Source organism: Phocoena sinus, chromosome 15, assembly GCF_008692025.1.
Source record: "Phocoena sinus isolate mPhoSin1 chromosome 15, mPhoSin1.pri, whole genome shotgun sequence".
Classification (NCBI taxonomy): Eukaryota; Metazoa; Chordata; class Mammalia; order Artiodactyla; family Phocoenidae; genus Phocoena; species Phocoena sinus.
The window spans coordinates 20806018-20829352 of record NC_045777.1 but is presented as its reverse complement, the minus strand read 5'-3'; the positions used below and the strand labels follow the sequence as shown (position 1 = coordinate 20829352).

Genomic DNA, 23335 nt, shown 5'->3' with positions numbered 1-23335 from the left:
GTATGAAGTGGTGTCTCGCCATTTTGGTTTGTATTTCCCTGATGACTAATGATGCTGAGTACTTTTTCGTATGCATATTGGCTATTTGTATATCTTTTTTGGAGAAATGTCTATTCAAATCCTTTGTTCATTTTTACTTGGGGTGTTGTCTTTTTATTATCGAGTTGGAGGAGTTCTTTTATATATACTGGATACACGTTTCTTATCAGATCTGTGATTGTAAATATCCTCCCATGCTGTGGGTTGGCTTTTCACTTCCTTGATGGTTATTGTTGGTAATACAAAAGTTTTAAGTTTTTATGTGGTTCAGTTTATGTATTTTTTCTTTCATTGCTTGTGCTTTTGGTGTCTTACCTAAGAAATCATTTCCTAATCCTTGGGCATGAAGATTTCTCCTAGGTTTTCTTTGAAGAGTTTTTATAGTTTCAGTTCTTATGTTTAGTAGGTCTGTGATCCATTTTGAGTTAATTTTTTTGTGTAGGGTGAGGTGGGGGTCCATCTTCATTATATTTATGATACCTTCCTGTGAAGGAATAGCCACTATTGATTTAAAAACAATCTTCAATGGATTTAAAAGGCCTTTAGGGTCTATATCAACATCAGCCCTGAGTGAGCATATGCCAGAAAAGGTTTCCATTCCTCTGTTCTCAAGCATGTGATAGAACTTGAAAGCAAAGTCTCCTGGGATAATCTGAAATGTGTATGAGAGAATATCCACTATTAGAAGTTTTTCATTTGGACTGATTTCCTCCAAACAGAATGAACTTTAAAAAAAATATTTTAAATGTCTTCACTGATCTAACTAAGCTGGAAAAGGTAGAGGGGAAACACCCAACTTAAATTATTTATAAGCTGAATTATCACCTTCAAAGAGATGATTATATGGGAACAGAAGAGAAATGAACCTTTTCTGTCTTGCCCTGAGGTCTGCAGCAGGTGTTTTAATGCTCCATCTTGGGAATAGTCTAAACCATAGTAAAACGAGAGTCTCTATCTTGGGAATCCACTACCTGAAAATTGGCTATTGCTAAAGAGGCAAGGAGGGATGTGAGGAATTGAAGGAGTCAGCCCAGTTCAGCAAACAGCCCAGGAGGCAGTTGGATAAACAGCTCTGGTGTTGGCACCAAAGAGAGAGCTGGGCATGTGTTAGACTCGTAGTCATCAGCTTTGTAATTGCTCACAAATTTCTGAGAGGCCTGGGACATCTGTGGCCTCTCAGAAACTGGCCATGGAAAAAGGTCCAGAGGTGATGCAGAGAGGACAGCAGGAGAGGTGGCAGAGAAGCAGGGAAGTGGGGAATCATGGAAACTGGGGAGGAGTGTTTCCAAGGAGCTGTGGTCAGCAGAGTCAAAGGCTGCTGGGGACCCTAAGGAAAGTGCCTTTGTGTTTGGCACTGTCTGGTTGTCGGTCCCTTGGAAAGAGCAGTCTCTGGGGAGGAGTGGGACCAGGGGAGGGTGGGGGCAGGAGGAGGCTGTGAGGCCATTTCCTTATAATTAAGTCCTTGCATAGAGGCCATCAGAAGGATCAGTTTTTCAAAATTGAGCATTCAAGAGCGCTGAGGAACTCTTTTCTTCTTTTATTGTAACAGCACTCTGGGTCAGGTTGAGGTTGGATACCTTTGTTTAGCATACATCGTCTTTTATTCTCCCAACAACTGCATCTTCCAGCACCATGGTACATGCCTTCTGCTTTTTGTTGCTGTTCTTACGGCAGGGCTGGACAAAGACTGTCGCCTAACTGAGCCGCTTGGCATGAGGATAGCAGAGTTTCCTTTGAATCCCATGTTTGCAAAAATGCTGCTTGAATCAGGTAGGTGGAGACCAGCAGTCCTCAATGATTTTATTTTGTCTGGGAGTTGTTTCCCAAATTCTGTGCACCCTGGGGAGGAGAGCACAATACACTTTGAGCAGTGAAGGAGCTTTCAGCTAAGGTTTGAGGCATGTGGCTAACTCGTGATTCAAGGTCAGTCGTCATTAACTCAGTAAACACTTCTGTTTGTTTCCTGTGGGTCTAGTACTGACACCTGATTTTTTTTTAAACAGGGATTTAAAAAAATTTGTGGTATAACATACAGAACATAAAATTTACCATGTTAATCATTTTAGAGTGTACAGTTCCGTAGCATTAAGTCCATTCACGCTACTGTTCAGCCACCACCACCATCTGTCTCTGGAACTTCTTCATTTTTTCAAACTGGAACTCTGTACCCATTGAGCACTAACTCCCCATTCTGTCCTCCCCCAGCCCCAGCAGCCACCGTTCTGCCTTCTGTCTCTATGAAATTTGACTATTCTAGGAACCTCACAGAAGTAGAATCATACAGTATTTGTCCTTTTGTGACTGACTTTTTCACTTGGTATAATAATGTCTTCAAGGTTCATTTATGTTGTAGCATGTGTCGAAATTTCTTTTTAAAGGCTGAATAATATTCCATTGTATGGATAGACATTCATCTGTTGGTGGACACCCAGGGAGCCGCCACCTTTTTGACTATTGTGAATAATGCTGCTATGAACATGGGTGTGCAAGTATGTGTTGAGTCCCTGCTTTCACTTCTTGAGGTGGTATACTTAGAGTGGAATTGCTGGACCATCTGATAATTCTATGTTTAATTTTCTGAGGAACCACTGCACCGTCTTCCGCAGTGGCTGCACCATTTTGTGTTCCCACCACCAGGGCACAAGGGTCCCAGCTTCTCCGACACCTTCAGATTTTTGTGAGAATATGAGTTAAGGGATAAAAGTGTGTAACCTGGAGATCTTCTAATACTTAGAAGTCAAAATCATCTAGAGCAGGGGTCCCCAACCCCCGGGCCACGGACTGGTACCCGTCTGAGGCCAGTGAGGAACGGCGCCACACAGCAGGCGGTGAGCGCGGGCGAGCGAGCGAAGCTTCGTCTGCCGCAGCCCATCGCTCGCATTGAGCCGTCCCACGCCCCTCCCCGGTCCGTGGAAAATTGCCTTCCATGAACTTGTCCCTGGTGCCAAAAAGGTTGGGGACCGCTGCTCTAGAGACTGTGGTTTGGCACACACTTCCCTGTGCTCCCCACCCCTCAGTAGCCTAGAGAAGGGAAATACTCATTGTTTCTTGCTTTTGTCTAACTTTATATTCACTGGGAGCAGAGGGACAGCGCGAGGACACAGCCCAGTATTCCCAGCCCCCTCTCCCTCTCCGGCTTTCTGCCAGGATTCTAGGTGTCCCACACTGAGTAGGGAGCAGGTGTAGAGCTGACCCGCCCTAGTGATAGGACCAAGCTGGTCCCCATTGAGCCTCACAGCAGAGTCCCTCGGTGTGGCCACCGCGGAGTGGGGTCCTTCCAGGCCTCCTTCCATCTGGACCGTGTATAGGACATCCCATTTATCAGGGTGAAGTGTTTTACATGTTACAAGCTTTAAAAATCAAGCTACGTGTAAATAGATGATCTTAGTTTACAATGTGGTGTAGGAAAATGTCAGAAAAACGTCTTCTCACTGACATATCGTATGTTTTGAAATCAGACATGCTTTTGGTTTATAGGAAATTTTGGCTGTTCTCAGGAAATTCTAAGCATTGCCGCCATGATGCAGATCCAGAATGTCTTTGTGGTCCCCTCAAACCAGAAGTCTCAGGCTGTAAGTCCGACTGTTCATTCGAGTCTTGCTCACTTTGGGCTTTCTTTTGTTAAAACTGCCCAGGAACTGCTGGTGACAGAGCAGCTTATGTTTTGAGGGTTAACTGTGTGCCTGACATCGTGCCAAACATTTTACGTGCGTCATGTCATTTTATCTTCACCGTGGACCTGGGGGGGGAGGTACTACTATCATCAGTTTTAGAGACGGAGGCACAGAAAAGTTAGGTAACTTATGCACGGTTGCACAGCCAGAATTGATGGAAGTTGCCTTTCACAGTCCAAAGCCCCAAATCTTAACCACTGTCCTACTGACTTCCTAAGAGAAGTTTGTTTTTTTCTTTAAAGGCTACTCTGAGAGCAACCTTGGTGGGCACGTTAGTGATATAAGGAGTCAGTGCTGGGGCACAGCAGGCTGGGCAAGTCAGGCTGCTGACAGGGTCCTCCCAAAGGCCCAGGCATCTGTGACAACTGGAAGGGTGAATGCTGGAAAGACTGAAGGAGAAATTACACTGTTGAAGAGCACCGGGGAAGTGAGGCGTCCTGATGGAGGGAGGCCCAAGATGAGCTCAGCGCCGGTTCCTGCTGGAAGAGTCAAGAAGCAGAAGCAGAGGGCTGAATGTAGCAGGGAGGAGAGAAACTTCCTTATGGACCGTTACCATCTTCCCTGACAGTTGCATAGCTGCAGGTTACGAAGTTTTCGTGCCTGGATGGTTCTGCTGTTTGTTTGCTTTTCTATTAGCCTTTTTAACAATCCTACCTCAGGACAGGCAAATTCATTTTCAAGACGAGGAAAGTGAAGTTCTAAGCACTGTGTCTAAAATTGCAACATATACCCCTCCCGTCTCCATCCCCTGCCCCTGCTTTATTTCTCTCCTCTAGCTGTTCTTACCACCTACCATACTATATATTTTGCTTATTTATCCTGTTTGTTGTTTTTCTCCCACCACTGTCGTATTCACTGTTATATCCCAAATGCATAGAACAGTGCCTGGCCTATAGTAGGTGCTCAGGAAATATCTGTTACTGAATGAATGGAAGGAAGGTGAATTATGTGGTATTTGATACAAGGAGCAAATTCTGAAGTCAATAAGTGTATTTGTATACTTGTATATATATTGGATACGCCGTTCCTTGAACCCATGGGAGCAGATGGCATTGCCCAGGATCTCACAGAAAGAAAAACTTAGGGACTGGGTCTGAAAGGATTGCGCAGCTCGTGGTGGCTTAGGAATATAGAGTGTCTTCCATGCTCCAGACAGCCGGCCCCTTGCCCTTCGCTTACCTTCTCTCAGGGGCTGGGAGTTCTTCTGAAAGAGAAGATATTGACTGGATAGAGGAGGAGAGGGACAAGATCACTAATATTTATCTAACACCTGTGCCAGGTACTTTATGGTGGATTATCTTAATCCTATAGCAGTCTTGATACACAAGTTTAATATTCCAATTTTCTAGATAAGGAAATGGAGGCTAAGAAAGGTTAAGTGACCAATCTGAGGTCTTTGAGGAAACGGCAGCGTCAGGATGGGTGCAAACCAGGTCTTTCTGACTCAACAAGCCATGAGCTATTCATCGTGTAATGTTGCCTCCAGGACAAGAGGCTTAGAAGAGTCAGCTTCTAAACATTGCGTTTATTCTCTCCAGATTCGAGTGCACCGAAAATTTGCTGTGGAAGAGGGTGATCATCTTACCATGCTCAATGTGTATGAAGCATTCATCAAGGTAAGCACAGCTGCCACTCAGAAGGCCCCCTCCATGCACCTGTCCACTGGAAGTGATCTAGGGGCGCGAGGATTCCGGAAGTGTAGTTTATAAAAGAATGGCCAACAGGCCTCTATTTTCCTATTAGATTATTGCCAGAACTTCTAATCCGTGATGGCTTCTTGCTTCCCCTGCATAGCGATCTGGCCCCCCAGCAGTGGGTCAGAGGCTCGGCCTTCCTTGGCTCACTCCTTCCTCACTCCGTCTCACACCCACCCCATGTTCCTGGACAACACTGTCCGACATTTGAATAGGAAGTTCTGATATATTTTCTGCAAATAAATGAGGCTGAGAGTAACTTGTGGTTTTGAATCTTCAAAGCTGTCTACGTGAATTTGAGATTTCACACAGCCACCACTCCTCCAGCTGCCAGACAAGCTGTGAGAAGACATTTAGTCGGGGATCCACATATACTTACATACCCTACCCAGATTTAGCCACGGTGATGGTAATTTTTGTTGTTCTTAATAGTCTGTAAAACTAGGAGCAAATAATACAGCTTAAAGTCCTCACTAAAAAACGCTAAAAAGAGAGATCTAATGATGATGAAAGCAATGAGAAAAGAAAACAATATATAAACTTCTTATATAAAGGAGAGGATGTTAAGGGGGAAATGAGACATTTCAGATATTCAGTATCTCATCTTTACTTCTTAAATAATTTCTTTTAGAAGGGGAGAAATACTAAGTGTTTGTTTTCCCAGAGATTTGAAGCGAGATTATTTAGTTAATGAACAGTTTTCAGAAAAACCGAATCTCTTATTGAGATTATTAATTGTGGATTAAGTCGCTTAAAATTCGTTTGTGCAAAAAACAGTGCACCATTTCCAGCCTCCTCTACCAGTAGAAAGCGGGTCCAGGGCTACAGTGCATTATTCTATAGTTGCCTTCTGGGAAAGTGCTCTTTGAATTATATTTTCTTACGTAAAAACACCTTCCTCCCTGGCTTATAATTTCAGAGGTACATTCCCACAGCAATAATTTAGGATATAATGACCATACTTCAGAATATAGAACAAAACTAAGTACTGTTGATAGAAAAATCATACTTTGGGGATTGAATAATAGTAATTTGCAAATTATTTCTAAATTGGCAAGTGTCGTATTACTTGCCTGTTGTCAAAGTGATAAATTCAAGCCTGCCAGAGAGAGAACGTTGATTTGCAAAGAACTGCAGGGAAGGGGTTCTGTCTGATAGTTGGCCACTCCCGTGGGTATTTAAGATTAAAAACAATTCTGCTTGTCACTAAGTTCTCACTTGCCCTTTAGCACAGAGAGTGAGATCGGAGAGCAGTCAGGTGGTGAGCACGGTGGTCAACGTCTGTTTAGAGGGATGGGGCAAGCAAGGGCCCGTTATGATCTGAAGATCTTGTCCCATCGAGTAAGCAAATGGGGGCAGTGAGATGAATGACCTCCACCACGTAGCCTCAGTTGAGAACTTTCCTGTGCTCTTCTCACTCTCCTTCCATCTGGGTTGTCCTGTAGCACAGTAAGAACTCCCAGTGGTGTCAGGAGCATTTCCTGAATTACAAGGGCCTCGTCAGAGCCGTGACGGTGAGGGAGCAATTGAAAAAGCTTCTTGTCAAGTTTCAAGTCCCCAAGAAATCCAGCGAAGGTAAGAATACACTGCCACCGCCAGTGGCGCCCCTCCCTCTGCTCTGCGTAGCTGCGTTCTTGAAGCTGTTGGCCGGGCTGGCGTGAGGCAGCACTGTGCACTCTGGACCCACACCGGCTTCATGTTTTGAACTGTGCTGGTGAGAAGCTGCATGTGAAAGTAGCATATTTTCCCCCAAGGAGGTCCATTTTTATTTCTGAGGGCCATTCTTGGGAAAAAATTTAACAAGCCCTGACAACACTTAAGAATCATTAAGAGTCACATCATTGTACGTTACATGGTTAATTATCCCATGTAGGCTTTGCAAGAAAAACGACTTTTAAGTGGACAACATTATGGCCATTCCACATAAACTGCATTTTATTTTCAGTTACAGGTATTACTAAAGCAAGTGCCGTGTGTTTAGCCTAGGCAGGCACTGGGGTAAGATGGAAGTGTTGTGTAAGACACAGTTTCTGGCCTCTAGTAGTGACAGTGACTACTGAGGACACACTAGGTTCCACCATGACAGGGGTTCTACTTAATATTCTCTACTTAATCTCCTACTCTGAGGTGTGGGTGATGTTATCCTTATTTTACAGAGGAGTTGTTAGGCCCCAGGGAGAAGTTAACTTAAGTTCAGGGCAACACAGCTGGTAACCAGCGAAGCCAGGTCTGTGTGGCTCAGACTTTTGAGGGGGTGATGTGTCTGCTCAGCCATTCAGCAATTGTCTTTCGAGCACCTCCTGGGTGCCAGGCCCTCAACCCCACTCTCAACACCACTAGTGCTCACTAACATTTCTGAAGCGCCTGTAGTAGGCCTGGCAGTGTTGTCATATGTAAATTCATTTAGTGCTCACAGCACTCCAGGGAAACATGCGCTGCTGTTATCCCCATTCTACAGATGATAAAAGTGGGCTCGGGAGATGAGTGACTTGCTGCACGCGCAGTGAGTGTACAGTGGAATCAGAACTCAGGCAGTTTTATTCCAGAGCTTTATTTTGCCTTTATATTAAGAGCGACTCATTACATGATGAGGAAGACAGGGTTCTTACTCTCAGGAAACAGTGCAGTGAAGGGAGAGATTCCTACAGAGACCCTCTACTGCAGTATGAGATCATCAGTTGTCTTAGAAGCTACAGGAGTTGACGTTTGAGTGATCATGGCGGACAGCAATGGGGGCTCTAGTAGGAATGCAGGGAAGAAGGAATCCAGGTTGGGGCTCTGGCCTGGGAGGCCTCACAGTGGGCCACGAGTGGTGGCGGAAGTCCAGTTGAGTTTACTGGTTGAATTAGAAACCAGTGGCAAAGGGCTTGCTAGGTAGGGAGGACTGTGGAGACAAGTGCTGGGAGAGAGGAGCATATAAGATGCTCAGAGAGTACTGATGGATGACCAAGCTCACAAGAGAGGGAAGAGTTGAAACCTGGGTGGTTGGATAGAGTTGGTGTCTTCCATAGAAACAGGAAGCTCACAGGGGCAACTAATTGGGGAGAAGCCGGTCAAGCACCTGTCGCCCAGCAGGTAGAGGACAACGTGCGTCTGCCTCTTTGTTTCTTAACCTGTTTCTCATTGTCAACCTGAAACAGCAGAAATGTGCCTTGGCGGGCTCTGAGGAGCGCCAGTTCTTTAGGTCCCAGCGCAGAAAGAATTCAGTGAGAGGCAACATGATAAGAAGTGATTCATTAGAATAGGACGCTTGTGAGGCTTACAGGCAGGCGGGCGAGAGGCTGCCACGCCGAGAACTTAGTGGGCTACAGTATTATAATCAAAGGAAAGGTGGGGAGGGGGAGAAGACCACCTTCTTCCTCATTCTTGAGTAGACGTCAGGCTTCCATCACCAGCTCCTCCTCCACGTCGGGTGAGGGAGTTTTGTCCCTACATGGTGGAACTGGGACTGTCATGGCACAGTGGAAATGAGCAAAAAGGCGGTAACATGTACTAAAATAGGGTAAATCATCTCAGGTTTCAGTATAATGTCACCTGTGCTTACATTTTTGTTCTTAGTGTGCGCGGAGAAGCATGTCCTAGGACTCACTATTGTACTGAGCTCTCTGGGCAGGGTGTGGGTCTCCTTCCACCCTTGTTTTCTTGTTTCGGGGCATGTCTCATGCTTCTCTTGCACGGTTTTGTTGCTAAGCAAGCCGGCTTGGTTTTGTGGTTAAGCAGACCTGCCTTCTTGAGTGATCTTTAACTTACAGGGTCTCCCATACTTTTTCTCTACTTACAATCCCCCAGTAGGATTAACTATTTAATCACCTCCTTTGTCCCTTTACTCTGTCCCTATCGAACCCCTCACCCAGGAGAAAAGTTACATTGAATTTCAACTCTTCCTAAAGAGAGAAATTAAATACTAGGGAATAGGATTTTGTAAGGTGAGGTTGAGCTCTGGAGGGCCACGATCACTGTAATGTCTACGATCCCTACTGCCCTGCCCTCAGGAGCCCATTTTCACCCCTTGGAAGTGATATCGTCCTGATAACAATGCACGTTCTACATAGAAATTTCTTTTGGGTGATGGGAGAGAAGGGACTGAATCTAGGATCAAATTGTGGTTAGAAATGTAGATTTGAGATTTATCAGTTCTGTGCTGAAGAACAATAGAGAAAATCATGGAAATTCAATAAATTACATGCAAATTTAAAACTTCTAGATGTTAAAGAAAGCAAACAGTGAAAAATATTTTCAGCATATATGAGATAAAAAATTAAAAACTTATTGACAGAATGAGTTTATTTAACATATTTTTAAATAATGTTCTAGCTTTTTTTTTTTGGCTGTGCTGCATGGCTTGCGGGATCTTAGTTCCCAACCAGGGATTGAACCCGCACCCTTGGCAGTGAAAGCACAGAGTCCTAACCACTGGACCTCCAGGGAATTCCCTGTTTAACATATTAAGAAAAAAAAAAAAAACCCCACTAGTTTCCAAGTTGATAAATGGGCAAAGGAATGGAATGGAAAATTCACAAAAGAAGAAATATAGACAGTAATCAAATAAATGTACAATAAAAGAAGGGGTACCTTTTTGCTAGAACATTGCTGGTAAGAATGCAGTGAAACCGACATTCTCATACATTGCTGATGGCTTTGTAAATTATACCACCTTTTGGGAACCTATTTACCAATGTACTATATTTTATTGGATCCAAGACACCATCATTTGTAAGACACACCATTATTTTATGTATCATAAAGGAAGAAAAAAGTGCTGCCAATTATAATACAATTGCTGTCCTGATTTCAGTGAGTTAAAGTGTAAAAAAGAGTGGGTCTTAGAATTGATGAAATATATATCATAAGCCATATAGATGACATTATCATTTTGCACAATAATATGGATATATCCTGTGGAAATCATCTAATAAATGGGCAGGCTTTATCCTTGGAAGATGTTTACTGTAGCAACACAGCCACCAATTAAAATGAGATGTTTGAAAAATTTGAAGAATTACAAACTGTAGCTATAATCACAGAAATAATACTGTAGTGTTAGTGTCCCAGGTTGTGTCTTATGGAAGGAACATCATTCCTGCAAAATGCTGTCCTAAAAGGGAGTTCCGAGGTCACTGGCCAGCCTGTGGAGTGCTCTGTAGGTTCTGGTGCTCAGCCTTGGTCTTGTCGTCTGTGGCCCGGGGAGGGGTTGGGGGCCCCAGGTTAAGGGAACAGGCCAGCGTATTTCCCTCAGCAGCCATTGTGGGAGGGTGGGGACCTCCATAGATGGTGCCAGGGCAGGTGTCCAGCACTGGGAAGCGTGGGGCTGGGACCCGTCCAGGAGATGGTTGCAAGGTAGCTCGAAGCAGCCTGGGATGGGCCTCACGGCACAGGCCTGAGCACACAGAGCATAGGGCAGAAGAAGTCTCATCCATCGCTCTGTTTGCTACCTTGTGTAGGTGATCCAGATCCGGTTCTGAGGTGCATTGTTTCCGGATTCTTTGCAAATGCTGCGAGGTTTCATTCTACTGGAGCTTATAGGTAACATGATATTTTGTGAAGTCATTTGTGAAGTCACTTAAGGCATTGAAATCTTAAAAATAATCCAAACCCCATAGCAAGGTGACATGCAGGGAAAGTAGAGAAATGAAATCATTTTTCTTTATTTGTATCATGCCTCTTTCTAAAGATGCATTGAGGTTAGCTGTATAGCTTTAAGTGAAATGTCTTAACTTTATGGAAATGATTCTCAAATACTCAGCCCATCTACATGTTGTAGGAGGATGACAGTCACAAGTCTGGAAGCTGGTAATATTTCCATTCTAATCAGAGAATAATAGGACCAGAGGGAACCATTGAAGATGATCTTTCCTAGAGAAGTTACTTTTGCCCTTGGGCAGTTCCTGATGTTTTTAGAGATCTGCAGCTACCCAGATAGATAGTGGCCACATTTGAATGTGGGCAAGTGTTTCTTCATGTGCTGGCCACCCCTCCCACTGCTACAGACTTCAGCCTGTCTCTTCCAGTTCCATTTTCTAGGCATAGAAAAATCACTGAGCATTGATGCCCTCCGATAACCTCTAGTATATTCAAATGTGGTAAAAGCTAACACATAGTTTAGGCCTCTTTTCTCTAACTGAATCATTCCAGTTCTTTGAGTTGTTATTTTTAGTCCGTCTTTTCTGAGCTCGTTTTAGTCTCATAACTTCATTGTAGCTGGTTTAAAGCGCAGTGATCATGACAATCTCTTCTTTAATAAGGGAGCAGTCACAAGGCTTTCTCCCCAGCTTGTCTTTGGATTTCCTCCATATATTGTCATTAGCTTTTTCCCCTCAGAACATATGACAGTCCTGTGATCCTGCAGTCACCATGATGTCCCGTCCTGGACCCTGGGCTTTGTTAATGAGCCCAGTGTTGCGCTGGGCTTCTTTGTGTTTTTTTGGCAGCTAGGTCTCCTCCATCTAGTATCCTAGTAGCTGACTGTTTGATCCTCAGTATAGCACTTTACTTTTGTCTCTAGTGTGTTCTGTTTGTTACTCCAGGCCAAGTAGTCTAGCCTATCAGTATCATGATTCTGTTGTCCATTGTATGAGCTCCCCCTCCCACTGGTGAGTGGTCCCTGTCTGAGGCAGCTCTGGAGAGGCCTGTGATCTTCTCCAGTGAGTGCCGTTATTTTGTTGTCCTTTGATTGCCCCGCTCTCCTCAAGAGTATTAATTAGCAATTTCTACTAGCATTTACAGAATTCTTTCACCAGTGTCCTCAACAAAAATACAGGCTACATAATAGGCTTCGTGGTGGTTGGTCCCTTTGAGACAAAGTTCAGTGGCTGTCATCTGATAGGACAGCCAGGACCCTGGGTGCTGGCTTTATTTCAGTGCCAGAGATGAGCTGGGTCATGGCCTTGAGGCACTTGCCTGGCACATAGGTCCCTGGCACCCACAGAAGCGCTCTGTAGTTATGGTTTGGGCAGCAGCATCCTAATCCATTAAGGTTCTCTTGTGAGCTCCTCTTACCAATAGTGGTGTGCGTGGTAAATATTTTTTGAATTAAATTGAATCAAATCTGAGTTGGAATTTGAAATATTATCTCAGAGAAGTGGACAGTCCAATATTGAGCTTTCTTTTTTTCTCCTATTATAGTCTCCCCCATTAGACAGTCTTTACTATTTATCTTTACTATTTAACCTTGTTTAATAGAAAAGTTTATAGACGTAATCGTATATATTATTTCTGTCCTCAAGGAAATTTTTGAAAGAGAACCTACAGAAGATAAACATAGGCAGAGCAATGTATTTCTCGGTTATTTTTTTGAATGCCCGTGTGTTGCTTTTCTTCTCCCTTTTTTATGTGATTTATTCTTGATTTCTAGAGTGACAGCGGGGGAGGGATCATAAAGGGCACAAGAGAAGATGGAGAGAATAGTTTTGTTTGTGTGAAGTACAACCTGCATGCATTTTTGATGACGTTAAACGCGTCTGTGGAAAGGTCTTGCTGTGAGTGTTTAAAATGTACTTGAGACAAAATTGTTCTGCTTCCCAAGGACCATCCGTGACGATCATGAATTGCACATCCACCCTGCATCGGTCCTCTATGCAGAGAAGCCGCCCCGCTGGTAAGCCCCCTCCTGCTCCTCTGCCTCGTAAGCGTGTTGAAGGCAAGGCCTAGTTCTTGTTCGTCTCTGGGTCCCCAGCGCCTGGAGTACAGGCGCCCAGTGCACGTTTGCTGACTTTGTTCTACCGTGATCGGCTATAGAATTTCTGCTCTATCGAGGATCCCTTTAAGCCAGTGCTCACTCATCCACTCAGCAGACATTCATGTTCACCCACGGACTAGGTGCTCTGTCCTTGTGCTGGGCACAGTTGTGCAGAGAGCAGTTCAGGGCCCAGCCCACAGCCTGACAGACACAGATGGGTTCCAGTACCTGGGGAGAAAGGCTTTGATAGAGGGGTGTATTTGATAGGTGGCTGAGGTTGGCACTTCATGTGCCAGAGAGTCAGGGCTGGCTGCTTCAGGGAGGAGATAATACTTGCTCTGGAAACTGATATCTTTTTTTTTTTGGCCATACGGCGTGGCATGCAGGATCTTAGTTCCCCGACCAGGGATTGAACCCATGCCCCCTGCAGTGGAAGTGCGGAGTCTTTAACTACTGGACCACCAGGGGAGTCCCTGGAAACTGATATCTATATTAATATATGCACTCCTGAAATCTGGGGATTTAAATTACCTTCTTGGCTCTTTGGTGTCTGTTACCTCAGCCTCAGGCAAACCTTTTTTAATAGAAGTATAATTTATATAGATTGGAAGACTATTGACAGTTGTGTTGCCCACGTAACCCATACTCCTAGTAAGATATAGAATACTTTCATCTCTCTGGAAAGTTCCCTTGTGTCTCTTTACAGTTAATTCCCAGCTCCTTTCAGAATCAGCGAGCCTTTGCTTCTATTTCTGCATTTTCTAATACATTAGGCTCTGTTCAGAGTTCTGTAAATAAAAGCATAAGGATCCAGAGGGTCCTGTGCTGATAACTGAGATGTCCTGGAAATCACGTAGGACTTGGAGTCTCCTCTGTAAAATGGACACACTGTTACCCACCACTCAGGTCCTGAGGCTTAAGTGAGCAGCATGAATGCATTTGTTTAATGTGGTGCCTGGCGCACAGAATAGATAGAAACGCGTTCAAAGTCAGGGGAGAAAACTCGTCATCTCTAATTGTTGTGGTTCTGACTCTCATCATAAGATACAGGAAATTAGCTCATGTTTTCTTCTTGTTTCAGGGTTATCTACAATGAAGTTATCCAGACCTCCAAGTATTACATGAGAGATGTGACCGCCATTGAATCTGCTTGGTTATTGGAGCTGGCTCCTCACTTTTATCAACAAGGGACGGTAGGAATGAACCGAGCCTGTCCCCCAGAACCACCTGTTACCTGCCTCTTTGTATTTTTAAATACACATTTATTTTCCAGTTTAATGTCCTAAACTTGCTGTCCCCTCCCCCCACCCCACAATGGTACATAGGGTGAAAGGCCATTACCATGAATGGTCCCAGACCGTTCTGGGTGAAAGCACCGTACCATTGCTCGTGGTGAAGTGCATTTAAACATAAATCCCTCCAACTTACACGATGAAAAAAGAGAATGTATCTTCAGCTATTTCTCTCTCCCTCTGCTCTTCTAAACCATTTCCAAAGAAGTTCTGTCACACTGGACTGTGTTCACAGGAAGCAGCACAAATATTTTCTGATGAGGATCGCCTCGCCAGGATGGTAAACACATGTGCAAGCTTAAACCCGAGGCGGTTTAAACACATGGTGGGAGATGCTGAGCGCCGGCATCGCTGTGTATATAGTATATGCTCTTCTTCCACGGCAGACATGCGCATTAATTCAGCATCTTTGTCATCTCTGATCTATTTTGCTTTTAGACTGTTTTTCTACCTCGTTATGGGTCACATTTTCCTGCTTCTCTTGTCTAGTAATTTGTTGTGGTATGCTGGACATTATAGGTGCTTTGTTGTGAAAAGTTGGTTTTGTTGTTTTTATAGAATATTGAGTTTTTTCCTAGTAGACAGTACTGGCAGATCAGTTTAATTCCACCAAGGCCTGATTTTAGTCTTTTTCAGGCAGGTCTAGAGTAGCCCTACTCCTAAAACATGGGCTTTTTGATGCCTCAACTGAATGCCTAGGATGTTCATTGAGGCCTTTGCACTCTGGCTGGTCAGAGCTCCAGTGTCTCCAGCACTGTACAAACCTCCAAATCTCCACATCAGGTCACAACTCCCCAGTAAGTAGTCTCTGCCAGCCTTATGGAATCTTGGCCTTCACATGTGCAGCTTAGCTTTCAGCCAGAGACTTAAGGGTGGTAGCTCTATGCAGGGTTCTGGAACTCCGCCTTTCTGATGGCCTGTCCTGCAGATTCCAGCTGGCTCAGCAGCTCTGAACTCTGATCTGTGTTCCCTCTGCCCAGCTACACTGTTCTCTATTTAGGGTTCACTTCCCTATGACAAGGTTTGGAGGGCCATGCAGAGACCTGGGATGACTATAAAGCTCACCTCGAGTGTTTCCTTTCTCTCAAGGATTACAGCCCTGTGCTGTTACCCAGTGCCTGGAAATGATTGCTCCAGATATTTTGTCCAGTTTCACCATTGTTTACCACAGAAGGGAAACCAAAACCTGTTACTTCATCAAGGCTGTAACCAGACTACCGTGTTTTCAAACCAAAATTTGGCTTGATTGGTATATTTTTAAATTGGCAGATTTCACATTAAATATGGATTTCAAGATTCTCTTGAAGGAAATGTTAAATTTGCTGAGTTTCTGAGCCTGAGTTACTGCCTGGCAGCAATCCACAGGGGCTGAGGGATGGCTGGCTGCCTGCGGTGGGTGAGTGACTCTCTCCAGGTCCTGCCTCACTTGTTTATTTCACTTGCTCAACTCTTCAAAACATGTGAGTTGTGATCCTATAAATGGAAGGATCTTCACATCCCTCTCCCTCCAGGAATGTTAAGGGAAATTGTCCTTTTAAAATCTTACGATATTTAAATCTTAAACAATATGACAAAAAAACCTTCCAAAACCTGCATCGTTCTTCACGTATCCTCATCCAGATATTCCAGCTAGAAATGAGATCAACTGCAGGGACTGAGAAAAACAAGGTGTGTTGTCTCTGCTGTACTGGGCTGATAAGAAGAAACCTGAAGTGAAAGAAAATCTTTTTCCTGCAAACCACTCAGGTGGAAAGCAGCAGACTTCAGAAGTCCAAGAGCAGCCATTAGAAATGCAGACGAGAGACTAAGGAGAAGGGTGCACCGTGAGGGTGCTTGTTAGAGTAGCAGGAATCAGGCACTTAGAGAAGGGAGGTTCTGAAGTGGCCTCAGGTTCAGTTAGACTCTTGGAGAACAGAATTAACCTAGAAGCGGAGTCAAAATGACAGTTTCTCTTGGTCGAACACAAAGTTAAAGAGCAGATTGCCCCAGAATTTTGGAGAAAATGACAATGCCAAGTTTGTCTTTTTTCTCCAAATGCCTGTTTTTCAGCTCCTCCGCTCCACTCTGATGACTGCCTGTGATCAGAGTATTTTTAGAGAGGCCGGGACCTCAGAAATCACCTAGGTCGACAACCTCATTTTACAGGCGAGGGCCCTAACCCTTCCCACACCCCAAGAAACTTGGTCCCTCCCTAACTAAACAGTCCAAAGGCACTTCTGTTATTAACTTGTCCAAAATGGATTGATTTCTCCAAGAGCCCTGCTGCTCTCCAGTGGCCGCCCATGTATGGCGGACGGTCCTTTGTTGAGCATAGTGTAGCACCTCGCAACCATGCACAGCCCACAGATCCTCCCCGGCTCTGTTCCTGGCATCTTTGGTGACTTTCCATTACCACTGTTTTTCAGTGTTGCCCTCACCCTGTAAAGAGGCCTGAAATGGTCCAGAGTCAGCTTTGTTTATACTCAACATTCTCCTCAGAAATGAGCACCAGAAATGGTCCCACAGGCATGATGACCTCACCCCCCATTCCCAAGCTAAGGCTGTGGGTGTCTCCCATTAGTGGGAGGGGTCACGTCAGGTGAAGTGCACAGAGGAGGGAATTTGGAGAAATTCAGGAAGATCCACAGCTGGAGAGGGGAAGGACAGGGTGACCTTTTCAGAGATTTGCCTTTCAAGTCCTTAAATTTTTTCTCCTGATTCTGAGATACCTTTGGCATCTAGGGAAATCCCTCTTCACCAGGGCCTTTGCAAGAATCCATACTGGTCCTTTCTTGGGCATAAGTGTGGCTTCTTGCAGCTCATTTACCCCCGTGTCCTGTTCACTTGGCCACCGTCCTGTCGTGCTTGGTGGGGTGCTTCATCGTCTTTTGCACCTGCATTCTTTCAGGGCCTGCAGTTCTCTGTCAGCGAGGGGGATGGCTGTCTTGAGGCCATTGTAGGTGCACTGAGAAATGGGGTTTGGGCACGGAGTGCGAGTGTGCTGGGGCTGGCGGGCCTGCTCTGCTGGCAGTCGGCGGGTTGGGGATTCCTCGCGTGACGGTCCTGCTGCACGTTAGGGCAGCACATCTGGCATATCTCCTGGTTGTTGGTTTATGATTATTAAGGGGGTATCAGGGATACCTCAGTTGGTGAACAGAGGACCTTTATTGAAATCTTCCGTTTATACTCCCTGCCTCGAATGCATATTTTAGGATTTCTAGCACTTTTGGCTTTACTTTAGAGTGTAAAGGATGCTTGTCTCCCCCAGTCCTATTATCTGATGCCCGTGATTATAATGTTATGCTTCCTGGGTTATTTATACTGGTAGAGAGTGATATTTCTAAAAGAAAAACGTGTCACCAGGAAGTGTCCTTTTCCTGTGTGTCTTCCCCACTCTTGCGCAGGGCTCGATGAGAGTAGGGCCTCGAGCTCAGGTACCTGACTTTAGTTGGCTGACCTCTTTGTTGCTAAGGGGAGAAGACCTTCCTGTGACCGTTCTCAAGAAATTCTAGGACACGCGAGGTGATCTGTGGCCCGAGCCCAGGTCCCAGAGCAGCATGGATATTGGGTTGCAGTGCTGGCCGGGGGGCCTGGGGTGGAGGGAGAGACGCGTCTCACTGACAGCTGCCCGCTGTGTGGCTTACTGAAGGCCCGTTTCCTTTGTTCGTCACTTGGGCTTTTTTCCTCTGTTGCCTGAGGGGCAGGGCATTTACTGAGAAGGTGTGGGCCAGATGGAAGCTTTGATTTGGTCACTTCCATGGGAACCATGTTGAAGTCTGCTTTCTTTGTCTGACTGACCCCAGCGATGACGTTTTCTCTTCTCTTGTAGCACCTGTCCCTAAAAGCCAAGAGGGCCAAGGTCCAGGACCAGTGAGCAGAGCTGGGCTGCCGCTGCAGGGGCTGCTTGGTGCCCTCTCCTCCACTCTGCCGGCCCCCCCACACCGCCCCAGGGTTGGGGAGCTGGTGTCGGCTCCTGTGGACCCTTCATCGGCTCTTAAGTGGGCTGCAGCCCGTTCACAGCCCCTTGCCACCCCTCAGCATCTGCATTCCTCGCTGGGATCCCAGAGGAGCTTGTGCCTGGGAGGGCATCCTGCCTCTCGGGGGCTGGAAGGCCTGCGCTCTTTGCTCACCCAGCACCCTCCCTGGCCCAGCGTGCCACTGCCACCAGGCATGCAGTCCTGGCCCGGCTTTGTGGGGAATGAGGGAAACAGGCTGCCGCAGGCTGAAGCACCACGTGGAGGTGGGCAGAGGGTTTGCTGGGCTGGCTTTGCTTTCCCTGCTGGGGTCCCGGCTCTATTGACCACTGAGGTCCGCGGCCAGGTGTGAACAAGCGTGTATCTGTGAAGGCCTGAGACCCTGGAAACATGGTGGATTTCTGTCAGAATCACCCAGGGGCGTGTCTGGTAGGCACAGGGGCCCCCAAACCAAGCAGCTTCTGTTTTCCCTCTGCCCGTGTCACTATTTATCAGCGGTCAGGAGACTTGCGAGGCTTGGCGATTGACAGAGAAGACCCATGCGTGCTGTGCTTTGTTAACACAAGGTTTCTCTGCTTCACAAGCGGGCTTAAGCTTCCCCTCCGTGCACGGTGCCATGTCCTGATGCCATCAGTGAAGGCTCGTCAGCTCAAACCCCAACCCGGATCCTCTGTAGCCAAAATTCACAACAGTTTAGAGGCTCTAAGCTTCTGTAGCTCAGGAACATAACTTGTACGTTTGCCTTTTGTTTCCTTGGGTTCTTGCGAGAATGCCAGACGGGGGCAGGGGCTCTTCCAGCAGGCACTCGTGTCATTGTCCCCCAGGCTGCTTGGCTGTGATGATGTTTGCATTTCAACCCATGACCGATACAGATTGTTTTCCCCTTACTGTTTCAATGACATTTCTTTTAAAACCACGTAGCTCGAAAGTTTATTTTTGTACTGATGTTAGTGGATGAGCCACTTTTGGCACCAAATGTGTATGTCATTTTTATTTCTGTTTTATAAACATGTAAATAATAGTGATAACTTGTTAATAATAGTAAACCTTTATACTTAAAGTAAATGTATTCCCTCCCATGCACGGTTCTTGTGGTCTGTATTTTAAGATGGTCCAATTAATTCTTCCCAGTGAGGACTTGACGTTAGCTAAGAAACCAGATGCTTGGCACACAGCAGCTGTGGGGGGTCACATGGCCACAGGAAGCCCCATAAAACAAGATCGTGTGACCAAATGCCCTCCAGAGCTTGTTAGAGCAAACATGGGATGTTGTTTAGATGAAGTCCCAAGGAAGTGCTAATTCCTCCCAGTTTCCGATTGGGATCCTTGTGGAGAAAGGTCAGAAATACTTTTATAAAGTCTGAATTTAGGACCAGGGCTGATCCTAAAGAGCTTCTGTTGGGGTGGAAGGAGGAAAAGGTGCAGAATCCACATCCTCCGGTGGGTGAGACCACAGATCAAAACAGGATATCAAATACAACAGTCCTGGGTGCAGCCCGGAGCCAGCACGGCGTCACCGGCCGCCTCTGCCTGTGCATCCCTGAGCCCAAGCACATCTGTGCCCCTGTACCCACACCAGGGCACGCCTCTGAGCTTTGTACCGTTTCTCGTCGCAGCCTTGTGTGTGGAGAGGAACCATCACCGTCAGAGGCTTGCAACCACGAAATCATGGCCTTGGCCTGGGGCCTTCTTTACGCGTATCTGCAGGACCACGTGACCTCATCAGAGAGCAATGACCCCACCTGGCTGAGAGAGGCCAGCAGGGCCCGATGGCCTAGCAAGCTCACAAGACTTTGTCCCCAAGTCATTCGACAAGAATGAGTCCCCTCGAGCCCCACATGGGTTTTCAGATATTGTTAGTGAAATTTCCACAGTACTGCAGTGTCCTCTTCCTGAAGCCAGCTGCTCCGGTGGGACGGTGGAGGGGAGTGGCGTCCTGGAGGCGCAGAGATGGGCGCTTTCTGTGCTTGTTCACACTCCACTGCTTCTCTCTTGCAGCCGGTCTCCCTGAGGGCTGGATGGAGCCGCCACAAGAAGCCCCTGGTCCAGCCCGTGCTCCTGCCCAGCTCAGTACAGTCGTCAGATGCTGGCTGAGCACCTGGGCTGTGTGCATGGCACAGGGATGGGGGTGGAGACGTTTGATGACGAGTGACTGGGTGAGGGGACCAGCACGGAGGCAGGGGTCGAGGATGACACCGTTGAGAGATTGCAGAGGCCACGGCGGTAGTTAGAAGCCAGGCAGCATCCAAAAGAAGCTTCCCCACAAGACCCTTCCCTTGTGAACATACAGATCGTGCTCACGTCCTGCTGCCCTGTCTGTCCCCTCCCCGTTGAGCCTTTCACTTTGGCCATGAACGTGGAGAGTCCCCCCGTCCCCCAGCTCCACGCGCTGGCATCAGCACAGCCTGCGACCAGCACTGTTTTCCCTTGGTGGCCCACGTGCTTCCATTCAGTCTGGGTTCCCTTGCCTTCTGTCCCTGTTCCCAGCTCTGTTTTTCAGGACGCAGTGCTGATGGCTTCTGGTCACTCATTTCGTGGGGTTGAGTGGTGCGGCACAGGTCTGAGGTGCCTAAACTCGGATGACCGAGAGATGCCATCCTGGAACTATTGAACCAGATCTCTGACTGTGGGACCTGGGAGTCTGCAGTTGGAAAAGCTCCAGTCCAGATGATTCTAGTCATGTGGTGGATTGGGAACCACTGATAAAGGAGACAGATGTCATGAGGACATCAACCCAGGGAGGGAGGTGAGCCACCAGCTGGGCAGTCAGAAGGAGCATCAGACCCGAGTGACAGTTCTTATACAGGTGGTACCCTAACCTATACCAGGATCCACCCCAAGACCACTGGCCTGTTCCCCTAAAGCTCTGATCAGTGGGGTTGGAATTCAACTCCAGGCAGGTTGTGATGGTGGGCACCAACGTCGGCCCACGATGAGTTTTCCCGACTGCCCTCTCCAAGTGACAAATGTAATAATAAGCATTTCGTAAAGCTTAAAGTTATTCTATATGAAAAATCGTCCCATCCTTTAGTTTTGTGTGTGTGTGTGCGCCAAAATGTTCTTTCTTTTAGAAAATGTTCTTTCTTTTCGAAAATAGTGGTGTTATTAGATGGTAGTTTAAAAAGATGTTTTCCTTGGAAAAATAAAACATCAACAATCTTACATCAGTCTCCCAATTAAAAACCAATTCAAAATAAAAACAAAAACTGGTTGATGAAATCCCCACATCCAGGAACCACTGGATTGTGGGCTAAGTGGACTGTGTGGGCCAGCTGGCAACATCAGCACCAAGCATCATAGCTCTGGGGAAATGGGCTGCCTTGCCAAGCAACTGAATTGCAAGTGAACTTCTGGAGCAGTAGGAGGACTGCCTGTCTTTACATAATTGGAAGGATTCAAGGCAGCAGCACCAGCCCGCAGATCCCTTACTTCACCTTTAGATCAGATACTTCCCACTCTCTAGTGAATCACCTGGATGTTTCCTCAGCCTTCCAACTTGTGCTGAAACAGGATGATGGAACTCTGGATTTCCTGTCTGTTGAATCTGTTTTTTCCTGTCACTGGAACTGGAAATAGCCAATCAAATCATTTCATACTCAAGCCGGCCACTTCGGGGCGAGTAGCTAGTCTGTCCTGGAGAGGGCTTGTCCCTGGATCCTCACGGCTACTGCTCTGTGTGGCAAGCCAGGGAGCTGTTCTGGCACCTCTGGTGAATCACAGGGATGTTGCCTTCTGTGTTCTTGGGTGGTATGGAACTTGTTCAAACAGGCTGTCTTCTTGCCTGCCAAAGAGATTCCAGGGCATCATTTTCCCTGGCCCTATGGCATGTGTGGCCTCAGCCTCACTTCTGGGCTCAGCTGAAGGCAGGGAGTGAGCCAGAGAGGCTGGGAGATTCACAACGCAGTTGGTGTGGTGGTGAGGGGCTCGCTGGGGAGAATGCCCCAGAATCTCCATAGCCAGGCGAAGGCCCAGCATGGGCTGCTGCCCACGGCTTGTCCATGGACCATGGTCTAGGCAGTGGCTTTGAATGCAAAGGTCCTGGCCAGGATTTTCCCTGGCCCCAGACTGATGGGGAGAACGATTACATGATCCAAAGGCAGCCAGGACCCTGCTTCTGGCCTACTCCACCTGGACCCCAGGGCCTCCAAGGGCAGGACTTGGCTGGTGAGGAATTACCAGTCTGCCTTCAGTTGGTTCCTCTGAGCCTTTTTCTCTCCATTTCCACTTGCTTTGTTTTCAGTTCTGAAGTACAGTCGGGTTTTCTTAGAACCTGCCCTGACACTGTTTACTCTTAGCTCTTTGTTTTCATATGTGTGTATGCTTTGTCCCTTTAACCTTTATTTCTCTGGCTTCTGCATTATTTCCCTTTTTGCCATGAAGTTTAAAAAAGAATATAGATGTATGTGATTTGCTTCATGTTTATACTGTTTTAAAAAGCATTTTTACCTTCACATTTATTTTAACTTCTTGGTCTTCTTTACACTCTACTTATTTGTTTCTCAGTTTTATTTTGTACTTCTAGCTTAAAAAAGTCTCATTCACTTTTTTGTTTTTGTTCTATAAATATTATCTTCAACTATTTTCATTTTAACTTATCAGTTTTAAACTCACCTTAACAATTTACTTCCCATTTCATTTTACTTCAGTTACTTTCTTCCTTTATATCTTAGTTTGCTTAATTTGTGTCTGTGGTTGGCAAAAGGCCTAACAGTAGGTGTGAGAGTGGGAGAGAGGATGTTTGCAATGGTTGAAACCAGCAAAAGATTCACTGTCAAGAATGTACAAGGAATATACAATAAGAAAAAGACAGCCCAACAGGAAAAAATGGGCAAAAGGGAATGAACAATTTATAGAAGCAGACCCCAAAGTCTACCAAGCCTATGAAAAGCTGTTCAAATGAATCGTCAGAGAAACACAAAACTAAAGTGACAATCCAGTGTCACTTTGCACCCATCAGTTTAGCAAAACTTGCAAAGGTGGGTAATGCCAGGTGTTGGCAGGGATGTGA

At 46.2% G+C, this 23335-nt stretch overlaps 1 protein-coding gene across 3 annotated transcripts in view; it reads left to right on the top strand.

Annotated features, from left to right (window-relative positions):
• The window catches only part of DHX35 (DEAH-box helicase 35), a 70863-nt gene extending 51436 nt beyond the window's left edge, over nt 1-19427 (top strand). For 2 of the 3 annotated variants that reach the window (XM_032605523.1, XM_032605524.1), the window contains exons 15-22: nt 1714-1809; nt 3517-3611; nt 5252-5329; nt 6853-6982; nt 10849-10930; nt 12930-13001; nt 14164-14275; nt 18183-19426. In XM_032605523.1, the coding sequence (XP_032461414.1) occupies nt 1714-1809; nt 3517-3611; nt 5252-5329; nt 6853-6982; nt 10849-10930; nt 12930-13001; nt 14164-14275; nt 18183-18227 (710 nt within the window). In that variant the 3' untranslated portion in view covers nt 18228-19426. Of the gene's footprint in view, nt 1-1713; nt 1810-3516; nt 3612-5251; nt 5330-6852; nt 6983-10848; nt 10931-12929; nt 13002-14163; nt 15172-18182 lie in introns of all 3 variants that reach the window. The other variant, XR_004345826.1, reaches the window with a different exon arrangement.
• Nucleotides 19428-23335: the final 3908 nt, after the last annotated feature.